Source organism: Myodes glareolus, chromosome 4 (genome assembly GCF_982192425.1).
Source record: "Myodes glareolus chromosome 4, mMyoGla1.1, whole genome shotgun sequence".
Classification (NCBI taxonomy): domain Eukaryota; kingdom Metazoa; phylum Chordata; class Mammalia; order Rodentia; family Cricetidae; genus Myodes; species Myodes glareolus.
The window spans coordinates 18,741,556-18,767,105 of NC_142029.1; the positions used below are offsets into that span (position 1 = coordinate 18,741,556).

Below are 25,550 nucleotides of genomic sequence, written 5' to 3' on the forward strand. Positions count from 1 at the left end.
CCAGCCTTCTCTTCATACATGGGAGACACAGGGCGGGGGAAGTACAAGTCTCATATGGACTCACTCGCGAGACTGGGTATAGGCCATGTACACCAGTCTGAGCGCTGCTGAGCTGCTGGCACGAAATGTGTCGGCAATCAGACTTTCCAGCAAACATTCCCCACCCTACCCATCATGGGTCCCAACGGGAGAGGCCGGAGAGTGGTAGTGGGTATCGGAGGAGGAGGGAGGTCCCATACCGAGGTCCAGTCGGTCCGAATCTGCCACTCACTGCAGATCTTGAGCTGGCAGGTGCTGGTGGTCTCAGGCTTCTCCAGGTGCTGGCAGCGGTAGGGCTGCACTGTCAGGCTGCGGTTGGCATACACCTGGCGGCACAGAACCTGGCGGTGTTGCATGCCCAGGCCGCAGGTTTTGCTACACTCGGACCACTCCCCGATGTCCCAGCTGGCTCACAGGATGGATTGGGGGGAGGGGAAGGGGGGAGAAGAAGATTGGTTAACAGGAATACAGAGCAAAAATCACCGGGGCCACTCCCCAGAGCAGTGTCTAAAGGTTATGTGACTGTAAGTGTAAGGTCATATAAGCCTGTAAGACACACTATTTACTGTGACTAGATCACCCAGATTCTGTACACAGTTAAAGAAAGAGTGAGAGGTACAGACGATTTCTATTTGGTGATAAAGCAGAATCCCCCAACGACTCCCAGATTGGTTTAATTTCCCTATAACACTAACCCTCCTGGGAGCTAAGAGATGTCACCGAGGCATTCTCTGACACCTACTATTTCCACGTCCTAATCTTCAATCTTCTTCTTTTTTTTTTTTTTTTAAGACAGGGTTTCTCTGTATCAGCCCTAGCTATCCTGGAACTAGCTCTGTAGACCAGGCTGGCCTTGAACTCACAGAGATCCACCTGCCTCTGCCTCCCCAGCGCTGGATTAAAGGCGTGCGCCACCACAGCCAGCTTCCATGCCCTAATCTTGACAGTTACTGAATGGGACACAATCAAGTGTTCAGCACATATCTGGATAAAAATTATATTTTTCTTTACTCCAAGGATCAAACTTTGACCTTTTGGAACCTGTCCCAATCCATCTGAGACGGTCTCATTTACCACTCAATAGCCTGTCGCCAACCTCTCCCAGCACACTTCCTGGCTCTTCCAGGCAGATCTGGCCTCATCTGTCTGTATACGCAGCTCACTTACGAGCTGTCTCACTGGGTTCTCATTCCTATGGCCTCCCTTGTTTTCCTGATGGGATTCCTGGCTAAGCCTGATGCCTGCTTCAGACCACCAACTCCCCAGTTCTTCCAGAAACACGGGCAGGCCCACTAAGTGGTCTGGATCCTGGACACAGTTCCTTACACAGGTTAAAAACACAACTGTATCTGCTACTGAGATTTTGTGCCCATCAACCTGAAGTGACCCGAGGAAAGGTGACCTAGCCAGAGAGGGCTCTTACAAGGCTGGGCAGGGGAAGAGGTTGCAGGGTTCCTCCTCCGGGGTTGGCTTCATACTGGAGTCACAGTAACTCTCGGGAACCTCCTCATGCGTGTTCCTGTGCACACAGCGGAAGATTGGGTACTGTGATCCTGTAATGAGAAGGAAGATGCTGAAGGCCAGCAAACACCCTGGGATGCTAGCCCATGGTGAAGATGCACAGGCATTTGGATGCTGATGAAGGGAGGATACAAGACTAGAGAGTTCAAGTCCCATATCCCTTCATCTTGTTTGTTGATATAGGCATGCCCACAAGGCTCTGCTCGGGGCTGTTGAGTGTGCAAAGGACACACATACACACACACACACACACACACACACACACACACACACACACACGGGGGGGATTTTTCATCCCCAAGGAGCTTACAATCTATTTATAAAAGGAAGCTAAAAAATGTTTATAGTTGTTCAAGATTATATGAGATGTGTTTGGGAAAATGGCTCAGTCAATTAAGCCCTTGTACAAGGACCCACCTTAGATTCCCAGTGCCTATCAGAAAGCCAGACATAGAGGTACATGCTTAAAATCCTAGTGTTGGGGAGGTGGAGACAGGGGGATTGGTGGAGTTGGATGACCAGCCACCTAGCCTAACTAGTGAGCCCCAGGTCCCAACAAGAAGTCTTCTATCAAAAACAAGGTGGATGGCCTTCCTGAAGGATGACAGCCAAGGTTGTCCTCTGATACCCACACACACATGCACTCATAGGCACCTGGTGACCCCTGAACTCACGTACATGCGCATATATACGCAAGAACATACATGTATGTATACACACATGCACCCACAGAGACAGTAAAAGAGCTCAACATAAAATGGGCACAGACAGAAACTTTCCCAAGGTTCTCCACAGGCATCAGACGGCAAATGCTGCAGAGGGACTAGCTGTGAATAGAAACGGCCAGGCCTGGGTGTGTCTGTGCGCATGTGCAAGGGAAGGGGGCTGTCCCCAGGACTGGTGTGGAATGACCTTGCCTGCCGGCTAGGAGCATAAGCATCCAAGAGGTTGAAGCAGAGGAGATGCGAGCATTACAGAAGAGAAGCTGCCTTCCTGCTTTGAAACACATTTCATACGATCCTGTGAAGGGTCTTGCCCTTCTCAGCATCTGCCAACTTCCCATGAGGCCCTGCTTCTCAGCACAGTTCCAGTTCACCTCAGTAACCCCAGTGCCTAACAGAGACCTAAGCTTTTAGTACTTTTTTGGAAAACTAGTAACTGCTTTATGTTTTTGTTTTGAATACATAGAGTAGTTTCATTACTTTAATAAGGACTGACTGTTTTCTATAAAAAGCCAGTTATGGTCAATTTCTGTGTCTTAATTCAATTTTGTCTTTTTTCTGCCACCTGCTGGCCGAATTTGAGTATTGCTGGTGTCATTATGAAGTGGGAGTAACTGTTGGCCTTACAAACTAGGCTAACATACAACGCTAATCATTTACAAACTAGGCTAGCATACAACTCTAATCCATTAAAAAACTATGCCTATTTGTGCTTCTAACTGGTCAGATATTTTTAAAGAACTGTAACTCACTATAATTTTAATTGCACCATGAAGGCTAACTTTTTTCTTTTATAGGGTCTTTTAAAACATCTTATTTTAATTTGTTCTTTGACAATTTTATATGCACACATAGAGCATTCTGACTACTCCCACTTTCACCCCTCCCACCCCTATTATCACCTGCTCCATACAGGGAATCCATGCCTGGTCCTCTAAATCCAGTTAAAAAGCCACGGCTAATAGGTGTTAGACTCTAGGACAGCTTCCTACTGTTCTCAGTGTCACCTCCAAAGCGACAGACCGTCAAGCTCCCCACTAGATTCTTATGCTCATGCCCACAAGGAGAGGCCACTCTCAGAGAAGCGCCCCTTCGTAATGACTGACAGAGCATACACAGACACAGGGTTGTCCAAGGGACCGAGAGGAAGAGATGGCTGAATGCCCGGCCATAAGGTTTTAACGTAAGTTCCTCAATGTCATCAGTCATGGATGTGACCCAGGGCTCCTTCAAGCTGCCCTGTGTGACGCCCTGAGCCAGAGGGTAGTTTCTACGAGAAACATGGCAATTTGTAAGAGAGCTTTGAATCTGAGATAATGATTGTGGAAATTACTGTGGCAGTAAAGATGTACATATAGCTATAACTCAAGACCGCTATTCAAAATGTCCCAATTAAGCCCAAGTATCAGCTGAGTTCAAAGCAGCCGTGACTGTAAAATTAATAGCAAACAAAGCCTTTTTTGGTATTAAACGTTTTCCAGCAACATGTCTACATCCATTATATAGCATATATTTTATTTTAAAATTTTGATTAATCTTTATGTGTATGGGTATTTTGGCTGCACGTCTATCTACGCACCACATTTGTACAGTGGCCACAGAGGCCAGAAAACAGTGTCAGATCCCCTGGAACTGGAGCTGCTGACAGTTGTCAGTAGCCATGTGGGTGCTGGAAATTGAACCTGGAGTCCCAGAAAGAACAGTGTTCTTAACTGCCGAGCCATCTCTCCAGTCCTAGGAGATATTTTTTTTTTAAATTAAATTCAACCCACATTAAGCACATTGTGCTAAGTCACAAAGTTGAGTAAGACTCAGTCCACAGCCTGCACATTTGAAATCAGCTCTTAGGGGATTAAGTAAAGATTTTAACTTGTCTGTTCCTTTCCCTCCAGACTGTGCGGCTATAACTTTTCCACTTACAGCTCTGTGGATTGAAAAGCAAAGGTAAGGCACCCCAACTGCTTGGCACTCACAGAGGGGAAACCTAATACAGTTAGCCCAAACGATACAAGATACCGTAGGAATGCTCTGTGCCTGGAAAGATGGATCTTGCTTGGGGTTGTCTGGCAGATGGCCACTGCTTGCCTCCCCTCCCATTTGACCGCTTTTACATGCATTGCCCATTGTCCACGGTCCAGCTCCGTGGAAAGGTACCAAATAAATGAAATCAGAGGCTCTTTGTCTCTCCGACGCTGAGAAAATGTCAGCTTTATAACTCTTGCTCCTGGTGACTGCAATGTTTCTTTCTTTGGGTTAGCTTTAGTATCTGCAGAAAGGGATACCGTCACTTGGCATGTCATCTGGGGTCCTATTGTTCAAGACTGAGATGCAGTGATTCCTCTGATTGCTAACAATCAGGGGCAGGGTGGTGGGGCAGGGACTGGCTGGGTGGCAGGATGGACCCAAGATTGGTTGCCCTGGCCTGTGCACAGGCATAGTGACCAAAACAGAAGTATGATTTACTGGAAGAGGAAGCAGAACTTGGGGAGCAGTGTTGAGGTCTGTGAGACACACTAACTTGAGAGTTAGGCAAAGAACACATCAAAAAAATAATTGAGTTACTCCACAGACTTAGAAATACAAGAACTAACAGAGCCAAGCCAGGAGACAGGCAGAGGTCTGGGCATCGTGGCTGATGGCCACAGTGATCAAGGGCCACTCCTGGGTACCATCCTGAGAGAAGGAAGTTTTGTGTTGTAGGATGCTGCAGAAATGGTAGGTGGACACGTGAGAAGCCCAGGTGTGGTCCGCTTCACCAGGGAGGATGGGGGCTCTGGGAGAGGGCTGTGAGGAGCAGATGATGCTCTCTCAAGGGCAGGGGCTTGGGTTTGGTAGCAGAGGAGGACACAGAGCCAGCACACTTGTCATTGGTGCTGAGAACTGAGTTTAGCTCCATGCTTTGTGCATTGGCATAGAACTGCCATGGCCTGCATGTCTGCTGCCATCACTCTCGCGGGAGCACAGGGCTCCAGGCGTGTCCCTCCTGTGGCTCTGAAGCCAGAGAGATTCTGAAGAGGTGCCTTGAAGAAAAAGCTTAAGTGGAGAAGGATTTTCTCTTCTCCCACGTGGCAGTCAGCAGGAGCTGGTGAGCGTCTCCTTCGCTCCCTTCAGTCCGCATCTCTGGCCTTCTGCTACTCTGTCACAACCTAGCCGTCTACAAAGTTCCTGCTCAAGAGCCTCACAATCAAGTTCAAAATTTTCTTTTGTTTTATTTTAAATAAGTTTACAACTTTGTTCTCCGGCTGCATTCATAGCTGCCTTTGGTCACTTGTAGTCCCTGGCCACAGGAGGTTTCTCCATCCTGCCGAATGGCCACCTCGATGGGCCAGTAGCGCCCACCCAGGGGACAGTGGCAGGGTTACATACCTTGCCTAACTACACGCACAAATCAATATTGCATAGTCCCAGGACAGGGTAGCAAAGAATCTCCTACACATGGCATTCTGGATTGCAAATCATACAGGGACAATTTTCATCTGAGCTATCTGGGCACCACACCAATTCCTAAGTGGCAGAAGAGTTGGAAAATAGTCCATTTGGATCTCAGGTTCCTTTGTCAATGCTGAGACGCCATGCTTATCTCTATAATGCCTTGGATAAAATCTTATTAAAATGATTTTGGCCTTTTGGCAGAATTATCTCTAGCTCTCTGACTCTGTTAGGACACAGTCTACAGGCATCTCGTTTCCCCCTCACAAACCTGAAACAGAAGCCAGCTCAGTCCGTCTTCAGACTGCACTCTCTGCTCACGTGGTCTGAGCACAACACAGCGTGTGCAAGAGCTCATGCATTAATTCTCCAGTTAGCAGGCGGAATCACCGTGGAACCATCAAGGCTTTGAGCATAAAGAACTCCTGCCCCATTCTACCTCCTGTGCACCCACAAGGACCCAAAGACCTAAATCCTAGTCCCTAAAACCACTAGGCCAGTGCTCCTATGAGAACGACAGAAGCAGCCGTCGGAGCGTTCCGTTTTTGTTCGTGTGTATATATGTGTTTGTGTAGCTTTATGTGTGCACGTGTGCTAATTATCAACCTTGCAAAGCTCAGACCCTCAGCTCCAAAACTCTGTATATATGTGTGTATGTATTCACACGTATGAATGTCAGGGGACAACTGGGGTACTGGTTCTTATTTTCTACCTTGTTTCAGACAGGTTTCCTTTGTTGTTTTCTGCCGTGTAGGCCAGGCTAGCTAGTTTGGGAGTCTCTGGAACTTTTTGTGTTTATTTTTTGAGACAAAGTTTCTCTGTAGCTTTGGAGCCTGTCCTGGAACTAGCTAGCTCTTGCGGACCAGGTTGGCCTTGAACTCACAGAGATCCTCCTGCCTCTGCCTCCCATCTCTCTGAGGGGTGCTGTGAGATGGATTATGCTCATGCTACACGTCCAACTTTACTTGGCTTCTAGGATTTGAACTCAGGTCTTCATGTGGAACCATCTTCCCAGCCCAGATTCAAGTCTCTTGAGAGAAAACAACAACAACAACAAACTATTCGCCAAACTAATGTCTGGGGCGAATCACACAGTCTTCCAGGTTTTAGAAAACTCTGGGGGTGCGGGAAGGTGGGACACAAAGTTTTTGTTTCTGTAGTATTGTCCCCTCAAGAAAACAACTATTTCAGGGTAACAACAGAGGAAGATGTCCTCATCCTGTATAGGGAGAAGACTATAATTATGTAGTACACAGGTGTTCCCATTGAAGAGACAAAACCAACTCCATTTTGTGTTAGGCCCCAAGGTGGATATCAGTGAAGTGGGAAATCCCCTAGACTGGAGCCCAGCTGCTCAAGGTGGATATCAGCAAAGAGGAAAGTCCCCTAGACTGGAGCCAATCAGAGAGTCACCCGTACCCCTTATGCCCATAACTAGATTTGTGATTTTTTTTTTTTTTTTGCCTTTATAAACTCTGCCTAAGAATGGTGGGGCACCTCCCGTGGTCCCTGCTGCATTGGTGTGTGAGATGAGGTCCTTACTGCAGTTTGTACTGCATGATTAAACCTTGGTTTTGCATTTTGGTGAGTCTGTGTCACTGGCGGTCTTCTTGGGGTCTCCGTGACCTGGGCACAGCACTATAACTGTGTAGTACATGTGTGTTTCCTGCAAGGGGGACCTCAGGTCTCCTCGAAAGAGTCAGAGTCAATTTCCAGTCCCAGGAGCCTGACAGTCACACAGGGATTTCCAGACATCACTTTTCCCACCTATCCGGACTGGAGTCGTTGAGGGAAGGACCCTGGATCTGTGTTACAGTCTAGATGTGATGTGGACCCCTTCACTCTTCGTATAAAACTACAGCTGTGTTCTGCTCTGAGCCTATTCGCTGAAGCCCCACCTTCTCCTCAGCCCTATAGTCCTATCTCCCTTTCGCTTGGAGAGAGGCTACATGCTTCTTGCGGCATGTGGGCTCCCTTCTTACAACAGGTAATACACATGGCATTGTTAGGTTAGGGGTTTTTCTTGGTGGTCCTAGTAGACTGGGTTAGGACACTGAATGAAACTGGAATTCAATTTTTTATCAGGAGAATACGAAAGGAGTAGATGAAGATGAAAGCTGATGAGCGAAACCTAAGAACCCCAAATATGTTGTTTCCCCCTGAAATCTTTAGATTTGAGGATGGCCCTCACATCAGCCACCTATAAACTTGATTTATCAACTTTCAGACTCCAAAGTATATGGGTATGTTCTCTGATTGTGGTTCCTAGCACAGGGACCGCTCAGCTCAGCAGGCCCAAGTTGCTCAAATGCTGTGAATTTTGTTGTTGTTGTTTTTACTGCCTATCTTCGTTGATTAGCTTCCGGGACACAACCTCGGAGCATGGCAACACTCTGCCGGAAGGGACACTAGCCTTCCCCCACACACCCCACCATTTCCTCTACCTTGCTGAAAACCTTTAGATTGCATTCCGAAAGCTAGCCCCCAAGGTCTGTTCCTTATTTGGCTACTTCTTTCTCCCGAGACTGACTACCAAAGTCCAATTATCAGAGTATTAAAGTCCAGCAATCTTAGCCCCCTTTGGTTCACCTAATTAACATGCCCAATTAAAATATACCACTGCATCCCAGCCCATTCTAACACACATCTTCCCTTTTTCTTTTCTTAAAAATCATGCCTGCAAGGTCTTTGCTGCTATTTCTCTGCCTGAGTCAGAAAGCAGCCACGTTAACTTCTCTTCCCCGCTTAATAAAGGATCCCTCTGTGAAAACAGGTGTTTGGGTGTGGTTTGTGCCTAATCTGGGGTCCAGGAGGAAGCCCCCCGCGGAGCGGGGGAGGGTCTCCTTTATTGCCTGTGCGTTTTCTATGCATCTTAACCATGAAGGCCCTGGTGTGACGGTGAATGTCTGTTTCTGTGTGCTCGATGCCCTGGTCTACTGGATCAGTGAGGTCTCTGGGGTGCTAGAGTGAGGCCTACGGAATGCTTGGAAGCACCTGCGCACCAAAGTGTGGGCAAACATCTCCAGAAGGCAGTATTCCACACCAACTGTCACTTGTCATTGCTGGGGGATTCTGGTGGCTCTGCCGGAAGGGGTCACCTGGAGTCTGGTTTCTCCTGGAGTTGGACCACGTGCCTACTTACTTAAATCTGTGTTCCTTCCCCAACAGGGGTGTGAGCACAGATTTCCTGAATCTGGATGGGCCCGCAGCTCATCTTGGGAACCTCTAACACAGTAAGCAGATGGACAAGTCATCTCTCAGGTGGTTTATGTGCTGAGGGGCTCCCCCATTGGCTGGGCCCTCCCTTACCTTCCTAACGGGTTTTCCACCCAGGCTTACCTTTCCCACAGGTGGCGGAACATTCTGTTGTCCCCAGCTGCTTCCAGTTGTGGTCCCGGCTTCTCCTGGGGGGCTGTGGTGCTGGTGGCACCAAGTTGTCTGGGCGGTGGGCAGGGAATCTGTCAGGATGCCTGATTGGGAAGGTCTGTGTGTGCGAGGATGCCGAAGTCAGTACCTCAGGGGCCTCGGCACGTGAGTCTTCCTTCTCCTGGTTCTTGTCCCGGTCGTCTCTGTCCTCCAGGCGTCTGTCTTCTGCTTCCAACTGCCCATTGAACGGTTCTCCTGGGAGAGGCAGATAGCACAGGGGTGAGCTTCCTTTGGACACTGAGTTGAAAAGGCGAGGGAATGATGGAGAGGGCCACTTCAGACAGATGTCTGAAAACCCGGGCAGGGCCTGAGGCTTTGTATTTTCCGAGCACCAAGGACCCTGACATGCACCACACAGTGTCTTTGGAGCAGACCATATCTGGGGTGAGATTGGGGGTCGGCTTTCAATCTCATCCTTTCAATTTCTCCTCCTACGAGTGCCTCAGTGGAGTGAGGGCAGAGAGACGGTGGGGGTGTCCAGGTGGTACCTTAGCCTGTCCTAGATCCCGGGCCTTTCCTTATGCTTGCTGCATTGTATGTGCACACATGTGTTAGCCTTTCTGGCTGGGATTAGTTGACTAATTGAATACAATGATATTTGATATGTGGGTAAATGCTCAAATTATCTGCAGATAGACTGTATTTGAACAGAAAAGGGCAGGGCAGAATTTATTGCACTGTTAAGAGAGAGTCCTCTGGGAGGAAAACAGAGTTGAAGGCTGATGCTTTTCCTTGTTTTGCTTTAATTTGTTATTATTTTTTATCTTTGTGTATGTATGTGTACATATGTATACATGTGCTTACATGTATGTAAATGCACAAGGGTTGGAGTGCATGTGTACATGCATATGGAGGCCTGAGGTTAAAATCAAGAGTCTTCCTTGATTGCTCTCTGCCGTATTCATGGCAAGGTCTCTCACCCAGCGCTCACTGTTGGAATCAATAGAGCCAGTCTGTCTGCTCTGGGGATTCTGTCCCAGTCTTCTGAGTGCTGGGACTGCAGGTGGGTTGCCATGACCACCTGGCAATTAAGTTGGTTCTGGAGATCTGAACTCTGGTCCTTCCCTTGCTGGGTTTAAGCCCTGATGCTCTTTTTAGAACAGTGTTAGGTGGGCAGGAGGCATGGAGTACCAAGGCCTGAGGTAGTCTCACGGGTCCTCATATGTTGCAAAAGGAGCGGAATGATGTAGGTGGGTCTTCTTTCTATGTGTTGCTTTCATTGGTTAATTAATAAAGAAACTGCTTGGCCTGATAGGTCAGAAGATAGGTGGGTGGAATAGACAGAACAGAATGCTGGGAGAAAGAAAGCAGAGTCAGGCAGATGCCATGAAGTTCCGGCCCGAGATGGACTCTGGTTAAACTCATGCCAGTAAGCCACAGTCAAGTGGCGATACAGATTATTAGAAATGGGTTAATTAAGATGTGAGAGTTAGCCAAGAAGAGGCTAGATATAATGGGCCAGGCAGTGTTTAAATGAATCCAGTTTTCGTGTATTTATTTCGGGTGTAAACTAGCCAGGGAGCTGGGATCCCAGCGGGAATGCAGCCCGCCACTCCTTTTGCAACACTTATACAGGACAGAGACGGGTGCCTGAGAACCAGAGGAGATGGAACAGTGGACAAGTCCAATGGGAGTGTGGTGTGGGAGAATTGTCTGTATTCTGTCAATCATATTTTAATAAAACGCTGATTGGCCAGGCAGGCAGTATAGGCAGGAAAGCCAGACAGGAAGTAGGGGTGGAGCAAAGAGACTGGGGGTATTCTGGAAGCAGAAGCTCCCTCCGCCACTCCTGTGCAGACCACCGAAGAGGCAGCATGTAACTTGCCCAGCTGAGAAAGGTACGGAGCCATGTGCTAACATAGATAAGGATAATGGGGTAACATAAGTTATAAGAGCTAATAAGTAGCCAGAGCTGAGGGTCAATCAGTTTATAACCTTATAGAGATCTGTGTGGTTGATTTTCTTCGGGAATTGCCGGCTGTGGGTACCGGGTGGGACAGAAACCCCAACAAGCCGGCCCTCATGTTGAAGGGGGTACTGTGTTGACTTTAGAGGTGGAGCAAGGGGTCACAGGCCACAGAGGCTGAGGCTTCTAGAAGCTGAGACAGGAGACCTCTGGCCTTCAGCACTGTAAGACAAGTACCTGTATCTTATTCTAAGATCCTGGCTAGAAGGTCACTGCTCCAGCAGCAAGAGCAGCCAATGTGATCATCCCAGACGTGGGATCGGGATGTCGGACTCTGGCTTAGGATCCAGTGAAAGAAATATCCTATTGGGGAGACACACATGTGAAGCATGTTCTGATCCCAAGTCCACTAACCTGAAACATGTGTCCATGGGGTTTCTCTGCATTGTTCAGGACACAGAGGATAAAGGCATGTGTGTGTGTGTGTGTTTGAGAGAGAGAGAGAGAGAGAGAGAGAGAGAGAGAGAGAGAGAGAGTGAGTGTTAAGAGAAAGTGACTCAGAATACTTGACAGCGAACAAGGATTTTACCTGGTCTTCTGTGGGCTGGCACCTGTGGGCTGATGGCATTGTTCCCCATGATCACGTACTCGTAGTGGACTCCTGGGTTGGGCTGCTGGTGAATCATCTGAGGACACAGAATCAAAGTCACCACAGCCCCCACACACCCCAATTTCCTGCTCGCTTGGTCTCAGTAACGGAAGTGGTACCACAGTTAATGTGCAGGCTCTTATCTAGTTACAGTAGTAACCCCGTGGCACGTTAGGTTAAGTCACTTCCAGTGGCCTCCTGGGGGCTGCTTTTGAAGAATCCAAGACTTCGTGTGTTCATGAATCAGAAGAAAAGTGGGTGAATGGCCAAGATTTTATCAAGATAAAAGTTAAGGTTTTATAAAGCCCCAATAGGGCAGGGTCTACAGTAGGAGAATCTGTGGCTGGTAGCCATCCTCAACCAGGGCTTGGATCTGTGGCCTCTAAATGTTCCAAGATGTCTACACTGCAGAGGAACCCGATTGAGCGCTAGGTGGTGACACAGAGTCTGGCAGACGAAGACCAGCTTTCCTGGGCAGAGCAGCCTAGAACATCAAGGGCCCTTTAATGTCCCCTGGGCCAGGGAGGCTGGCTGGCTCAATGTCTGCCCCAGTCCTCAGTCTTCTCTCACTGAGTCTCAGCTCACTTTCACACATAGGAAACCCCAGAACTATAATGAAATGGAACGGAAATTCAAAACCCAAACCAAACAAGCAAGCAAGCAAACAAACATCAATAACAACAAAAACCCAAACAAACAAAAACAAAAACCAAACAAATAAAAAAGCAAAACACACACACACACACACACACACACACACACACACAAAAAACCCACATATAAAAAAATGTAAGTCTGCCTCAGTCATATTCTTTGAGGAAACATTGATAAAAAGAAGCAAACAATAAAAAATAAAAGTAAGCAGGAAGCTGCGTGGGCTGCAGAGATCTGAAGCAGAGGCACGAGGAAAGCCAACAGAATTAGTCCTATCTACCAGGCCTTCCTGTGCCCACAGCTGTTATGGTAGAGGGCAGGGTGATGGGTAGATTGGAGCAACAGTACTACAATCTACACTAGAATTGGGAGCCAAGCAAAGGGACACTGTCTTGTTGCTATTTCTACTTTGTAAAGTAGCTCTTGGTGGCTTTGTAAAGTGTGCAGCCCAGAGCCAGTTGCCAGACTCCTACTTTTAATTTCTTCATCGGGAAGAGGGAAAAGACTAATGACTGATCTTGAAGTCTGTTACCCTGCAAGTAGCCCTGAGTCCCGCCTGCACTGGAGCCCTGTAGATCTCTCTCCTGCTACCACCTTGCCTTCTCCCGACTAGGGAACAGGCTCCCTCCATCACTCACCCAAAGGAAGGCAGATATGAGAGGCACTCGGCTCCTCAGACAAGCCAAAACCAGCTCATTGGCGATGCAGAAACATGGCACTGAGCACTGGACCCCTAAGGGACGCAGCTATGTGACTGCCCGTCCTTGCTGTCTACCCCAACCCCTTCGATCCCCTTAGCACATACTGTTTCTCCTTCTGCCCTCTCCCCTGCCTCTTCTGTGTGAGGAAACACTCTGGATTTGGCCACTGAAGTCCTTATGCCGTTTATGGGGTTATTGTTGGCCACCTTTCCCCGACCACCCACAGGAGGCTTCACTGGCAGAACCTTCACCTCTGATACCGTTCAAATTTACCCAGAGCCAACCAACCAAGTGGATGGCTCACAAACCCCCCAAGTTAACTAAAACAAGGCATCTTTTGTAACGGTTAGCCTTCTATCCCTGGAGAGGCACAGCCCAGAACTGCGGAGACGAAGAAGCAATTGCAGTGGTTACTGTTTCTAAAAGCCTGACACGGCAAATGGTAGAGACCAGCACGGCCCTGGGACAGTAGGCATCGGGGTATTTATTTTAAGCTTTTGTTTCTTGTCACCGTTAAGTTCCTCATCTTTTCAGAAGACAGGATTCTAGTGGCTTCCTGTGTGTGTACTCACATGTGTATGTATGCGTGTGGAGATCAAAGGTCAATCTTGACCTTTGGGTGTCACGACTCAGGAGCTGCTTGAGACAGGGTCTCTACTGGGACCTGGGGCTCACCTACTAGGCGAGGCTGACTGGCCAGCTAGTCCCATTGATCTTTCCGTTTCTGCCTCCACAGTTCTGGGATGACAGGCATGTGTCACCACAGTCATCTTTTATATGGGTGCTGAGGCTGGAACTCAGTTTCTCATGCTTGTAAGACAGGAACTTTATAGACAAAGGGAGCTCCACAGGCCCTTCTAGTAGTTTCTTTTAAAAAGACCATTAGAAACAATGCTTGGGCGATTTAATATTAACACTCTAGCTTCAAGTGATCACAGGCTATCTTTGTGAAGCAGGACACTGCGGTGCAGCTGCAGCCCCGTGTGTGTGGAGCGGGGCCCTGTGGTGCAGCCGCAGCCCCGTGTGTGTGGAGCGGGGGCCCTGTGGTGCAGCCGCAGCCCCGTGTGTGTGAAGTGGGGCCCTGTGGTGCAGCCGCAGCCCTGGCTGTGTGAAGCCGGGTACTGTAGTGCAGCTGAAGCTTCACCGTTTCATCCAGGGTCACAGGGAGTGGTCCTTCTCCATTTGCCTTGATGGGGTTGAGAAGGCTGGGCCTGGAGTGGGTCGCTTTGCCCTTGGCATTTTCTTTCTCTTGCCATAAAAGAAAACACGCCAAATTAGCGCCGAGAGGAAAGAGCCTGGAGGAGCTCCAGGGCTCGTGAAACTGGCATTTGTTTGCCTCTGATTTGGTTCAACAGTCAAATTGGTTTTACTGGGTCCATAAACTCCGAGGGTAATGAAGCACCTGGTAGACTTTACGGTTTCTGTGAGTCTTGTACATCGGGGTAAATGTCAGAGACCAACGCCAAGGACTGAAAGGGGTCCCTCAAAGAGGCCTCACTCAAAAGATTTTATCCAGCCCTGGCAAAGACGTGTTGTTTATTTGCTCAGTGTGTTTCTTGGAAGCCATAGGATCCAAGAGGGCACCCACAAAACACGCAAACTCACATAGACATCCAGGATCTCATTGGTGGGACCTTCAGCCAAAAAGGACTCCCCGGCAGTGCTGGAGATCTCATTGGGTCGCTTGTAGGTGAACATCGTCCCTCCGCCCTCATACTTCCCCGGGCGATCGATTGCCCAGTTCCCGTTGATGATAGAGCGACCGGAGCGACTTCGCAAGGCTGTGGAGACAATCAGACAGTTTCTCTGGTAAGCTCAGGGTGTGCCCAAGAAAGCAATCTGAGCACCTAAGTCACTCATCTAATGGCCGGAGGCATGCATAGTGTTTGTGAGCATCATCTCAGGCTTGATCATGACCTCAGCTCAACCATTTCCTTCCATGTGGACCTGGACCAAAACGAAGGATGGGTGGGAGTGGCTGGGAGAAAAGGCTGGGAACAGAGGGCAGAGAACACAGGGGAGAATTAGGCACAAGGGAGGGAGACTACCTTATGTAGATGTGTCATTCCTGATGTGAGGGGCCGTACACTCCAGCCCACACGCTGATTTTGGCCCATGGATGGGCTTGGTTTGGCTTTTGTAGTGTTTTTTTCTTTTTATTTGTTTTGGTTGAATATAATGAAGCCTAAATTTAAGAACTGGGAGATTTCACTTTAAAAAAATGAGAGTTCTGGCTTTTCTTGTGGAACAGGAAGGCATGTTAACACTGGCCCTGGATTCTCCCAGGGTGGAGGCAACAAGTGCTCAGAGGGACGCCTCGTTTTACAGGGGATTGCAAGCTCTGATCAGTCTGTGTCCCTGCTCATTGTTCATCATTCCTCAACAGTAGGACCTTTTTTGTTTTTAAGTAAATCTCAATGGGTCGATTTTCTAATAAAGACTCAGGAGTCAGATGCTGGGGTGAAAACCTGCTAGCTTAGAGAGGCAGAGAAAGCACTCCGTTGCTTCATCCTCCTCTGATGTCCCAGAAAGAGAGCTTTTTCCTATACCATCAAAACCAAAAACTTCTGCAACTAGATGTCCCTCCCTTCTACTTCCTGTGCGTCTCTCTATCCACCCTCCTGATTCCCTCTTACTCTCTATGATTTTTTTCCTGTCAGTTGGTAGTTTGCTCTGCCTCTTGACCTATGGTTGACTTTATTTAATCCTATTCACAACATTCCAGCAGAATTCTCTTGTATTAGAAGTGAGTGCTAGGACTGAGTCACACCGCATCAGGATTTTCACTAAATAACACAATCTTGGGGTTCACAGTGTGATCAATATCCTGCAACATTTCTCCCCTTTTCGGTGTAAATAGAAAGGGAAGATTTTTAACTCGAATACAGTAAGACTATTTACAACAATACAGGTACTTGTGCCAGGCTCCCCACAATGTCCAGCTTGGTTGTACTTTACTTGGCAGTCTTAGCGTGAAGCATTTTTGAGTTCAAAGTTCTGTAAAATGGTCATTCCAGTCTCATAAGAACTCAGCAATTTGAATGTCCTGAGCAGTTTGTAGTCCGAAGCTGATCTTTGGGTGGTATTTGTTAGCTCAGTGGCAATCCTGGCTAGGTAGAACACACCAAAGACACCCACTATTTGAGCAGAACACTGGGTGGTTGTCCAGCGGGAAGGGGCAGCTGCTCAGGCAAGATGGTAGAATGGGTGCTGGTATTAGTCTGGGGTTTCAGGCCAGTCAGCTGGAAGAGGTGGGAGATACCACTTGGCCAATTTGCTCTTTTTCTTGGGACATTTTCTCTTCATGATCTGTCCCATTTCTTCAGATGTCTCACTTGTACAGTGGTCTCTGGTTGGATGCTTTTATTTTCATGGAAAGATAAAAGCAAAACCCTGCCTCAACCCTAACTCTGGGGGGGAGTTCCTTTTTTGGCAGGTTATATCTTTCCTAGAGCAAAATGTTTTTTGGCAACAGAAAAAGTATAATCTTTCAATTAATTTTTTTTGAAAATTTGAAACTAAATATACATTGGTATATGTGGATAAATATACCTATTAATAGGTTTTTGTCCCCCAGTAATAGGTTTCTCTGCTGATACAGTAAGCCAGATCAAGATGAATTGAAACTATAGCAGCAGGGTTATTTGAGCAAAGCAACTCCCAGCCAGGTTCACCAGTCCCAGAGATCGAGGCTGGAGAAGTCACACACCCAAACTCAAGCAGGGAGATTACATAGGTTGTAGGCGAGGGTGATGATATGTTTGCCACAAGCTAGGTTTGTGCCCAAGTATGGTCAAAAGCTGAACACTTTGGGTGGGCTGGCAGCTCCAGGGAGGGAGCTTCACTAGCTGCCAAGCATGTGGAACCAGGTCTTTTGGTGCCTTTCCCTTGTTCAGAGACTCTCTGAGTGGGTGGGGTTTGGAGACAGAGACAGGTATGGGGCTTTCTGGATCAAGCAGGAGTGAGCTGGAGGCTCTGACCTTACACACACACACACACACACACACACACACACACACACACACACACAATTCTATTTATTTTTAGGTCATAAAAGGACATTTACTTTGACTTTTAGTCTGTCTTTTGTAAAGAGCTTCTAAAGTTAAATCGCTGTAATTCTTATGCGTCTGCCTCTGCCTCCCAAGTGTGTGCCACCACACATACTTATAGTGGTTATTCTTATAGGGTTATACTGGTTTAATTTGAATCTCCATTTCCCATTATTTTTAAGAGGTAGGGGTAAACTTTCAAGTATTTTGAATGTGTAATCTATCATTCTTGCTGATTTATTCTGAATCCATCTCCTGGCCAATTTTAATATTCTAGTCTTAATTAAACATGATACTAATTTACCTCCTATTTCATTATTTTCAGACATTTTGTCTGTCTTGCCTGGATGAGCTACATAAACTTTGATGTCTTTGCTAAGCTTCGCTGGGTCATGTCATTTCCATTCATGCCTCCCACGACAGGCCTCCTGGCCATTTATCTGCCTCTTTCTAGGGCAAAGGTACATTAACTTTACAGAAAACTAAATAAAATGGCATTCGGCTATCTCTTGACGAGTGACCCAGGTTTCTTTATGTGTGTGTCTTTATTTCAATCCCTAGGCCTTTGCCCCAAGCTCGTGATTGGTACAGAAGGCGCACAAACCGTGCCAGGAGAGGGTGACGCAGAACCGGATGGTTACAATAGTATTTGCCTTTCTCTTTGCAAGACAGCATTTTCCCTATAATTCTGACTGTATGCTTACCAACAGTGGCAAAGCCAAGAGGGCGACATGGTTTTCTGGTCTTCCTGATTATATCTATTCTTTTTTTATTCCCTTCCTGACTTCTCTGGGCTTTTTTCATGCTTATTTATGTGCTGTGTGTTTATATGTATGTATATGTGTGCATGTGTATGTGTGTGTATGAGTGCATGTGTGTGTAAGCCTGGAGTTTGATGTCAGGGGTCCTTAATCATTCTTAGTCTTATCCACTGAGGCAGGGTCTCTCAGCTAAATCTTGGATATGGCTAGCATGGCTGCCTTGTTCTGGGGCTCCCGTCTTCACCGAGAGCTTTTACTGCAGATGGGCTTCCATTCACACCCAGAATTTCCCTGAGTCCCGGAGAGCTGAACTCTGGTCTTCATGTTTGTATGGGAAGTGCCTTTAATGCTGGGCCACCTTCCCAGTCTCTGTGGCTTTTTGAGCCTGTGGGCTGTGTTGGAGACTTCTGTACCTGCTCTCAGATGCAATCCTCACCATGTTGCTAAGCAGCTCTTGTTAACCTCACTTTTCAGACACTGGTTGTTGTGGTTTGAATGTGAAGTGTCCGCCATAGACCAGTGTACTGAACACTTAGACTCTAGATGGTGGGACTGTTTGGGAAGGCCATGGAACCTTTAGGAGGTGGTGCCTTGCTGGAGGAAGTGAGTCACACTGGGTGGGCCTTGAGGGCTTCTAGTGGAGCCCTACTTCCTGTTTATCTTTGCTTCCTGATTACAGCTACAGTGTAACCTGCTGCTGGCTCACCCTGTCACCATGACAACCCTGCCACTGCCAGGCAAAAGAAAGTCTTTACTTCTTAAGGATCAGCACCCTTCCTCAGGGATATGAAATGACTTGTTTAAGTTTGTGAGGACTTGGGATGACAGTTAAGGTAGGAGAGAGGACTGGCAAGAAGGTGTCAGACTAATGGGAAGGTAGGACAGGGTTTTTTAGAAGCATTTGGCACCTTGAAACCTACATGACAATGGAGGATTAGGTTTAAAGATGTCCCCATTTGTATATATGCTACCAAACTGACTTCTGATATTTATGTTTAAACTCAAAGATTAGTGTTGCTCTCAGCCTTGGCTACAGAAACTGTTTCTGCAGTAGACAGCCATGCAGACTCAGAGTGGGTCAAAGGGCCAAGAACAAGTGACTGTTTAGTGTTCAGCCCTGAATGAGGCATTGGCATCAATCCCCCAAGGCTCAGGCAACATCCTTGGAGAGGAGGCAGAAAGAATATAAGAGCCAGTGGACAGGGAAGAGCGCTGAGAAATGCTCTCTTCTGGACATGGCTCGGCTGTGGCACTCAGATGCCCACTGCAGCTATGGTTGCCTAGACAACATCAAGCCAACATGGACAGCTAATATTCCAGCAGGCAGCGCTAACTGGTCTCAGTAGGTGACAGCAGTGACAGAGGCTGGCACGGAGGTGGGAGGGGACACATTGAGGACTGTCTAGAGAGAGATGCAGGGGGTACCGCAGAGGGCATCATCGAGATTCAGGATACATGTACGGGACTGTAAAGGATAAATAAAAAGGTATCCTAAAAAGACTAATATAGATGTTAAAAAAAAGGACATCTCCGTTTTAAATGCCACAAACATAGCAGGGGTCTCTATCTCTTTGTGCCGTCACTTTACAGGACAAATCAATTTCACTTTTAAAACTCCATGATGGGAAACTTAGCTATAAACAGTTAGACAGGAACTGGCTAGCAACACCCCTCTAATGATCTATCACTCAGTTTCAATAAGGGTCACACTCATGGTCTATCTTACTGCATTCTGCAAGACCGAGATTCCATTTATTCTTAGCATAAAGATTCTTTTGTTCTTAAAACTATTTTTGGCAGTGTTTCTGTAGCTGGCTTTCCCAGAGACTAAGCCTTCATAGCTGGAAGCTTCATGAAGGAACAGAAGAGTCACCATACTTAGGCACCCCCACACCCCTACACTCAAACCTGACCCGAATACCAGGGCAGAAACTGAGGGAAAGTATCCTGAGCATCTTAGACATTTATTCATAGAGGAGGAGGATGGAGACAGCTTAGCTGGTAGAACGCCTACATGGCATACAAGAAGCCCTAAGTTCTACCTCCAACACTGTAGAAAGCTGGGTGTGGGTAGCTCATCCTGCAGTGTCAGTACTTGGAGCAGAGGCAAGAGGATCAGAATTTCAAAGTCTTCCTCGGTTACCCGATGAATTTGAAGCCAGTAGGGACTACTTGAGACTCTGCCTAAAAAAATGGGGGGGGGGGCTGGAGAGAAGGCTCAGCAGTTAAGAACACTTGATGCTCTGGCAGAGGACCAGGGTTAGTTTCCAGCAGCCTCATGGTGACTCACAACCCTCTACATCTCCAGTTCTAGTACATGCGATTCCCTCTTTTGTCCTCGGCAGGCACCCATCTTGCACAGGGCGCACAGACACACAGGCAGGCAAAATACCCATAAGCACAAAATAAAAACACAGACTTTTTTTTAGAAAAGAAGCACATTTGGGGCTGGAGACGTGGCTCAGCAGGTAACAGGGTCTGCCTGCTGCTCTTCCAGAGAACTTGGCTCTGCCATGCCCAGCACTCACGCTGGGTGGCTCATAACCATGTGTAACTCTAGCTCCCTCTTCTGGTATCTGTGGGCAACTACCACATGAAGAGCATGGGAAAACATTCTAAAAAGAAAAAAAAAAAAACATGAAAACAAAGAAACGAACGCAGCTCATTTCTCTGAATGGTCCAGACACAGTTTTCTTTGGCTTCTGTTCTCAACAGTCCACTGAAAGGAATTCAACTGAATGTCATGACTACTTCCATGTTGCTAGGTCTGTTCCTGGGCACCAACTCATCTTCTTCACAACCTCTCCACATGCTATCCCTTCATCCAGAAATGTCCCCCTCACCTCTAAATCTCCCACTCCCAAGACGGGGTTTCTTGTGTAGCCCTGGTTTGTTCTGGAACTTACTCTGTAGACCAGGTTGGCCTTAAGTTCAGAGATCTGCCTGACGGCCTCTGCCTCCCGAGTGTTGGGGTTAAAGGTATGTGTCACCACCACTCAGCAACGAAAAATTCTTACTGGTGCCTTATTCTCAGCCCAGCCCGTTTCTTCCCTCACGTGCTCTACGAGACACAGAGCCTTCCTGCAAGGCCTCGTGCACTTGCCTCCCACTAAACTCCAGAAAGGCCAAGATGCTGATGATTCTTCAGGGAACAGCTCGAGGCTGCAGCACACTGCTAACCACACAGATATTTGCTGAAAGGAAGAATACTCAAGAGGAAATGAAAAAAAAAAGGCAAAAAGTCAGGGAAAGAATAATAAACAAGCAATTTACAGAGGACCAAGCTCAAGTACGCCATAAGCTAATGAAGTATTCCCCAACTTCAAACACAACTCAAGCCACCCCAAGTTATTTTTGACCTACTATATTGGATTAACATTTAAAAAAAATCAATATTACCAGTACTGTCAGATACAAAGTAAACAAGCACCCACAACGCAGCGGATGAGATTTTAACTTGACTCTGCCACACTGGAGGGCAATTTGATCTCACTGTTAAAACCCTGTGTGTACTCTGGTTAAAGAATTCTACTTCTGTAAGAGTATCTGAGCAACCTATTTCTGAAAGTATACAAAAGTGTTTGTAATGCTGATGCCCCCTAAGTACACAAGCTATCTCAACGTTTCTCAGTGAGATTGCTTAAGCAAATTATAATGCCAGTAGCCACACAATGGAGGTTCCAATGCCCCAAAGTGAATGACAGGAGTCGGTGTAGGGAAGAACTCCATGACACATTTTAAAAATGTGTGTGTGCATGATGTGTGTGTGCATACGTATGCACACAGGCATTTGTGTGGGCCACAGTGTACTCACAGAGGTCAGAGAACAGCCTGGGCTGTCAGGCTCCAAAAGGATCACCACTGTATTTGCCAGGCTCTCTGACCCACAAGCATCTAGGGCTTCTCATGTCCCCACCTCCCATCTCGTTGTAGGAACACTGGGGTTGCAGATGTGCTACCGCATCTGGTTTATGTAGGTTCTGGAGATCACGCCTGTGCGGCAAGTGCTTTGCTCACTGAGCCATGCTCCAGTGCATTGATTTAAAAATGATATTTAGAACACAGTCGGATGGTGGTGGCGCATGCCTTTAATCCCAGTACTCGGGAGGCAGAGGCAGGCAGATCTCTGAGTTCGAGGCCAGTCTGGTCTAGTGAGCAAGTTCCAGGATAGCCAAGACTGTTACACAGAGAAACCCTGTTTCTATAAACAAAAGAAACAAAAGGCAACACAGAAATGAAGATCTTTTTGATGTTATTTGATTGAACGTGATTTTCAATGAGGCTTACAGATCTATCTATCTATCTATCTATCTATCTATCTATCTATCTATCTATCTATCTATCTATCCTGTCTATCTATCTATCTATCTATCTATCTATCTATCTATCTATCTATCTATCTATCTATCTATCTATCTATCTATCTATCTATCTATCTATCTATCTATCTATCTATCTATCTATCCTGTCTATCTATCTATCTATCTATCTATCTATCTATCTATCTATCTATCTATCTATCTATCTATCTATCTATCTATCTATCTATCTATCCTGTCTATCTATCTCTCTCTCTCTCTCTCTCTCTCTCTCTCTCTCTATCTATCTATCTATCTATCTATCTATCTATCTATCCTGTCTATCTATCTATCTATCCTATCTATCTATCTATCTATCTATCTATCTATCTATCTATCTATCTATCTATCTATCTATCTCTATTGAGAGCAGCAGTCACACACCTGCCAACATTTGGGACGGGACCTGGATAGAGATCAATGTGAGAGAAGCGAGGGAAGACATTTGATTCCCATTCTGTCCACCTGCTTTTCAAGATAGGGTCTCTCTATGTAGCCCTAGCTGGCCTGCTACTGGCTCTGTGGACCAGACTGGCCTTGAACTCCCAGAGATCCTCCTGTTTCTCCGTGCCGGTGTTAGGACTAACGGTGTGTGCCGCACCACGCCCAGTGCCTCATTCTGGCCTTTCATCACTACTTTAAAATTCATTTTGCAATATACATGTGTAACTATTCAAAGTTTTAAATCTACAGGATACCTTAAAAGCAGAAATCCCGCCGCAGTGTTCAGGACCCCCACCCCTATCAGCTTTGCCTGTTTACAGCATCCGAAGCTCTGAATTGGGGTATTTTCTGGCTACGCTTTTTTTTTCCTTTTTTCTTTTTTTTGCTGGGAATGACAATATGGAGGAAGAGGTCATTCTCTGGAATCTCAGAAGCATCTGGAATACTCCACAGGGGAAGCTATGACAGCTGCCTTGGGAGACAAGACCTGAGGACTGGAAATCTTTTTACCATTGACTGCCACGCCCACCACATCCTCTCTGAGGGTTCAGCTGACCCTTCCGCCATGCAGTAGCAGCTAACTGGAAAGAACCCATCAGACCTATAGCAATAGAGTCCTGACTCCACATGGTCTGGCTGGCTTCTGATGGAGCTCCAGACAAAGCCCACCTGACTGGGCACAGAGAGAACAGCTGCCACCACACATTCTGTTCCTGGAAACAGCTCTAGGCCTGGTCTCAGAAAAGTTACAGGTGGCTCAGGTTCCTGCAAGGGGCTGAGTTTGGTGAAGCCCAAGCTCTGGCAGAGTCTATTTGATGGCAGCCTCTGATACTGTGGGGAAGTCTTCACTCCACTCAACATGGGGTTTTATTTCCAGGTTAGAAGCCTACCAATAACGAGAGTACTTTTGGCCCCAAGTCTGTGCACTAACAGTGGCCACCCCTGCGGTCCCTCTAGAAACAGCTTAAGCATGTAGGGACTGATACTTGACTCTCTCTCCTGTCTCCCTGCCAACCCCCTTTTCTAAGAGAGCGACTCATGTTGTGCCTCAGGCTAGCTTAGAAATTGTGATCCTCCTGCCTCAGCGTCTTCAATGCTGTGGTTATAGGCTTGTATTAACACGCTAGGTTAGCGCCCACTGTGTGTGTGTGTGTGTGGTGTGTGTGGTGTGTGGTGTGTGTGGTGTGTGTGGTGTGTGTGTGTGTGTGTGTGTGTGTGTGTGTGTGTGTGCTGGTGTCCAGAGAGGCCAGAGGAGGGGATGATCCCCTGGAGCTGGAGCAATAGGCAGTTTTGAGCATGTGATATGATATGAGTGCCGAGAACCAAACTTGAGTCCTCTAGAAGAGCAGCGTGTACTCTTAATTGCCGACCCAGTTTCTTCAACTCCTGAAGCTTCCTAACATTTGAGAGGGGGGAGCCTTAACTGAGGAAATACCTCCATAACACTAGGCTGTAGGCAAGTCTCCAAGGCATTTTTTTCTAAATTAATGATTGACTCGGGCGGGGCCCCTCCTACGCTGGTCCTGAGTTCTGTGAGAAAGCAGGCTGAGCATGCTGTGAGGAGCAAGGCCGTAAGCAGCATCCTCCACAGCTTCTGCTTCGGTTCCTGCCTTGAATTCTTGCGACTTCCTTCAGCGGTGAACTGTGATGGGGAAGCACAAGCGGAATCAACCGTTTCCTCTGCAAGCTGCTTTGGCCACGGTGTTTATCACGGCAACAGGAACCTTAGCTAAGATAGGGAAGGTTTTAATTACCTATTTTAATGCCTACAAAAAAATTAAAAGAAAAAGAAAGAAAAAAGAAAAACAAGAACAGAAACAAAACAAAGCAAAACTCCCTATGCTATTAAACCACAGCATTGTTCTTTAGCTACTATTTTATAATTGCATTTCTGTATAACTGGTTTCCATTGCATTCTTCTATATTTTACTTTATGAATTTGAAGTTCAGCCCTAAGAAAGTATTCTGCAGATTGTCAAGAAGTCTTGTTACCTCTTGATATCCCTATTTATGAATTTTAATGTTTAGGACTGGGGAGGTAGCTGAGTGGGTAAAATGCTTGCCAGACAAGCATGAGAACACACGTTCAGATACCTAGAACCTACATAAAAGCTGGCATGGTGGCATATCTGTAACCCAAGTTGTGGGCTGGGTTGTAGGAACAGAGACAAGCAGAGTCCTGGAGCCTGTTGGACAGACAGTTTAGCTGACCTGGTGAGCAACAAGTCTAGGGAGAGATCCTCTTTCAAAAGTATGCTTGAGTAATTAAAATAGCCACTTAAACTTAAACACACACACACACACACACACATACACACACAGAGCCATACCACACATACACAAATAAAAAAAAAGAGATACCCCTAATGTTCAAACCACCCTCCTTCCCTCAGGCATAAATCAGTAGACACATGCAAAGATGAGTCCAAATTTTGTTGGCAAAGCAAAAGTCAGACACACCTCGGAGGCAGACCAGGCTCAGTGTGATGGAATATCCTAACACGGTCCTGCTTAAGCAAACACACAAGCCTGACATCCTCTCTGTTCACATCCACTTTGGCATTCTGCCTGGGGACAGTCAAACCCGTGCATGTGTCTGCAGCGTACCTAATCACACTTAGACTAGAAATCAGAGCCTCTGAGCAAGAAGCCCAGCGTCCTTTGGGCGCTCCACAATCACAGGTTGTGAGGGCTCAAAGAAAGGGAAATGCCACGTCTTTGTTCTTATTCCATTGTTAAACTGTAGTTAAGTATGGGTAATTATCATTCTTTAAATTATGAGAACACGTGGTTGATTCTGACCTCACATTTCCTTTGAATCCTTAATGACTTAAAGGAGTGTATCTGTGTTGTCCTGCCTCGAACAATGTGTGCAATGCAACCACACA

General features: G+C 46.9%; 1 protein-coding gene across 3 annotated transcripts in view; it reads right to left on the reverse strand.

Annotated features, from left to right (window-relative positions):
* Thsd4 (thrombospondin type 1 domain containing 4) overlaps positions 1–25,550 on the reverse strand; it is a 567,279-nt gene that overhangs the window by 13,526 nt on the left and 528,203 nt on the right. For all 3 annotated transcript variants that reach the window (XM_087905294.1, XM_087905295.1, XM_087905296.1), the window contains 5 exons: positions 14,653–14,828; positions 11,633–11,729; positions 9,051–9,332; positions 1,463–1,592; positions 240–444 (listed from right to left, as the gene is read on the reverse strand). In XM_087905294.1, coding sequence (XP_087761420.1) covers positions 240–444; positions 1,463–1,592; positions 9,051–9,332; positions 11,633–11,729; positions 14,653–14,828 — 890 coding nt within the window. The remainder of the gene's footprint in view (positions 1–239; positions 445–1,462; positions 1,593–9,050; positions 9,333–11,632; positions 11,730–14,652; positions 14,829–25,550) is intronic.